Genomic DNA, 3,607 nt, shown 5'->3' with positions numbered 1-3,607 from the left:
CCTTATTCCTTGATTAATGGTTTAATGCAGAAGATGTTGACACAGCAAGGGGGATGCTGGAGACTACTAGCAAGGCTGGGCAGGTTGCTGCTGGGGGCAACTGTGGCTGATTTTCTCCTCTTGAGCATCAAACAGAGCCACTCTTAACTTGGGATAATGGCATTGAAAATGTGTCTTTGTTAATAGCTGCAAAGGAGCCAGTGAGTGGGTTTCCATCAGCAAGTTTGGAGGAGACTGGCAGGAGCTGGTGCCCACCAAAGGATGTGGGTAATGCCAAAATGTGACCGGGAAGTGGCTCTGCTGAGCTGAGCAGGGTCCTTCTGCCTTCAATTTGCAGCTGTACGTAGCTGCGAGGCCTTTGGGGCTGTTAGTGTTCGTTACCCAGCTCCTCAGATGCCTTGGCAGCCCTTTCATATCCATCTCCTCGGATGCCTCCCAATGCTTCGGCAGCCCTTTCATCTAAAGGAGCTAGGTTTTTCACTCACTTATTATCATATTCTGATCTGATAAAATTACTGTTTGCTTTAATTATTAAAAAGCCTTTTCCCCCCTTTTTTTTTGCTTAACTGGTGAAGCCAGCATGAATAATTCAGGCTCAAACACGAGTGCCTTATCCATTGGGGAGTTGGCAAGCGATGCTTTGGGTTGCTTATAGAGGAGATTGAGGCGCCCATGGCATGGCCGTATAGCTAGAGGCTGCACTGCATGCCCTGCCTGTCGCTTCATGCCAGGGGTGAGTCACCGCTCCTTACCTTGAATTAAGCTGTGGAGCTGGGCTGTTCCCACCCTGGGCAAGGCTTGCTCCCTAAAATACTTTCCTTAACTCCCTAAATTTAAGCAAAATGGGGGTTTATCACTCTGCATAGCCTTAGAAGATCATTAAACAGGAAAATCGATTAAAAAAAAATATTTTTGTGCATCAAGGGGGAAAAAATGCAAAATGATACAGGAGGAGTGGCAGTGAACAAACCCACCATAAAGAAGAGGTATAAAAAAATCCATGTGAAGCTCAGCCTGGTGAGAGAGATGCGCTGCTAAGAAGTATGTGTATTACAGAAAATAGCACTGCTCTCTGGAGGGAAAAGAAAAAAGCCATGAAGGTGTTTGAGTCTTCTTCCAGCATAAAATAATTTTCATCATTTAAAAATTGCATAATCACCTGCCCAGCTATAATTACAACACTGCAATTCTGCTCCAAGTATTGGCAGAAGCAATCAGAGCTGGGGATATAAAAGGCTGTTGTCATTTTTGTGGTCAAATTAAAAAGACATTGTTCTTGGTAAACTCAGGTAGGTGGGCTTTTCAAGCTCAAAATATTGTGATTTGTAACAAAAAGCTAAATCTATCATATTTTAACGATCTTAATGTTTAGGTTTTTGTATGGGTCTCATTCCTCTACTCTCAGTGGATTCGCATTGGGACCATCCAGAGACCTGCAGGTTAAGGCACCTTTTTTTTTCCCATGTAAAAAGGGTTTCCTTTAGCAATCCTTTCTAACAGAAAACACCTGAATTTGTGGAAATTGCAAAATAGGAGGGTGCCTGGCGATGGCCGAGAGCCATTTTGCAGCCTGTCCAACAAGGGCAAAGAGCATGTGCTCTCCCATTAGCCTGGTGAGGGCTCGTGGGCATTGCAACACTGGAAATAAAATAAGGGAATAAGTCTTTGAATACCAGTTTAGCATGCCAGTGGGGGTTTTTTTCAGTACTGGGAGAACTGGAGGGCAGTGTCCACATTTAATATCATGGTGTTTGCACCTTGCCAAGACATTTGAATAGTCATATAACTTAATATTATTTGATGAAGTTTCTGGTTTGATAAAAGCATAGAAACCAGTGGGAGCAGGGTTTGCTCCAGCCTGCCCATCTTGCTGCGGCTTTTGCCCCCTCTGCTGCTCTGAATTCCCTGGCAGCTGACACCAGGATGGGTGCTCACCTCAGTGCTCTCTTTTGCAGAAGTGCCAGTGGAGAAGCTGGCCACCATGGCATCGCTGCGGAGCCTCAACCTGCGGGCGAACCCTGTCGGCCCCGAGGTGCGGCTGCTTGTCCGGCCCCTCATCCCCTTCGACCTGCTGCTGTCACCAGAGGAGCCTGTCCCCAAAGCCTGAGAGGGTCTCGGGTGCCCGGGCGAGCTCTCCCGAAGGGCGACTGCCTGCAAGAGTGGTTTGGCTTAGGTCAGTCCCTGCTATGCCGCTATTTCTGTCCCAAACCCGCAGCGAGTCAGCCAGTCCCTCTTTTTTTTTTTTTTCTCCTTAATAAAAAGCAAGCAGCGGGTCTCCTCTGCGAAGGGATGGCTCTGCCAGCTCCCGAGCTGGGGAATCTCCTGCTTTGTGTTTTGCCAGTGCTTGGGGAGGAAGCAGAGCTGGATGCGTGCGGTGCGAGGTTTGGGTAAAATTGGGGGAGTCGGATGCTTGGCCGCATCCCTCCCGCCTGGCTGATGATAGGTAGCATCTGCTGCCCTGGTCCAGGGCCAGGATGGTGGGGGGCATCCCTGCGGCTGTAAGGGTTCCCCCTTGAATCGCTGATATGGCAATGTGCCAAATGCCTGATTAAATGTTTTCCTGTTCAGTGTGGGGGTTTTTTGTATTTGCTAAGTTTGAGTTATCAGTTGTCTTCTCCTTAAAGAAGCCCCTTTGCACATCCCTGCAGGTGCTTGCTGCAGCTTGGGCTGATGCCTCCAGCTGGATTCTGCCCAGACCTGAGCAGTATTTCTCTGGATTTTCCCAGGGAAATTTTTTTTCCCCATGGCTTTTCACCATGGAAATCAAAGCAACCCAGTGCCAGCAGGTCTCCACACACTGTTCACCCCATGGCTGTCTCCAGAAGTGTGCATCCACCTCCTGGGTGGTGTGGGTCTTCAGGTCATGCCACTTTCTTTCCAAGGAAGAAACGGTCTGTGGGGTGCAGGATACGGCCCAGGGATGGTGGCTCCTTGGTGGCAGGGAGGCCACTACTAGGCACGCTGGTATCCCTTGGCAGCTGGCTGCCTGCAAAAAAACTCCTGGGAGAAATCGCAGCCGTTATCTCAAAATGCCTTGTTTAAACATCTCCTGTGTTTGCTCCTTCGTGTTTTTAAGCTTCCCAATGCTGGGGGATGGTTGGGGGCAGCCAGGAATGGTTAATCCTGGAAATATTTGACTTGTAGACTTGCCTAAGCCAAAGTTTGGTAAAAGACTGTGGTAAAGGGGGGTTTGTTGATGTTGGCAATGATGGAGGAGCTGGCGTCGGGCAGAGAACCTTTGGGCCAGGACCAGCATCCCTAAGGACCATGCTGCTCTTCCCCACTGCGTGGGTGATTTACATGGGGTGGAGGAGGAGGGTCCTCACCACTCATGTTGGGGGTCCCAGCGTGTTTCCCCCCTCTGGGACAGGCAGGAGCGCTGCTGGGAACACCGGCCATCAGCTGGAGGAGAGAGAGGCACCAAGTGCCAGCATCAGCATGGGGACCTCAGGGGCGGTGAGGGGGACCCCACACTCCCCAGGGAGCAAACCTGCTCCGGTTCTCTCCTTGCCTCCCGTGGACTGCCGCGCCACCCCCCGCGCTGCCTCAGGCGTGGGAAGGGCGTGCGGGTACCCCGGTATCCATAGCGATGGGAGGCTGTCCCCCC

The 3,607-nt window shown here is 50.5% G+C and overlaps 1 protein-coding gene across 3 annotated transcripts in view; it reads left to right on the top strand.

The window, feature by feature from the left end:
• The window catches only part of LRRC20 (leucine rich repeat containing 20), a 9,255-nt gene extending 6,688 nt beyond the window's left edge, over positions 1-2,567 (top strand). For 2 of the 3 annotated variants that reach the window (XM_009325793.1, XM_009325792.1), the window contains exons 4-5: positions 187-267; positions 1,956-2,567. In XM_009325793.1, coding sequence (XP_009324068.1) covers positions 187-267; positions 1,956-2,107 — 233 coding nt within the window. In that variant the 3' untranslated portion in view covers positions 2,108-2,567. The remainder of the gene's footprint in view (positions 1-186; positions 268-1,955) is intronic. The other variant, XM_009325794.1, reaches the window with a different exon arrangement.
• Positions 2,568-3,607: the final 1,040 nt, after the last annotated feature.

Source organism: Pygoscelis adeliae, unplaced genomic scaffold, assembly GCF_000699105.1.
Source record: "Pygoscelis adeliae isolate BGI_AS28 unplaced genomic scaffold, ASM69910v1 Scaffold4, whole genome shotgun sequence".
In the NCBI taxonomy this organism is placed as follows: domain Eukaryota; kingdom Metazoa; phylum Chordata; class Aves; order Sphenisciformes; family Spheniscidae; genus Pygoscelis; species Pygoscelis adeliae.
This window is presented reverse-complemented; position numbering and strand designations above follow the sequence as displayed.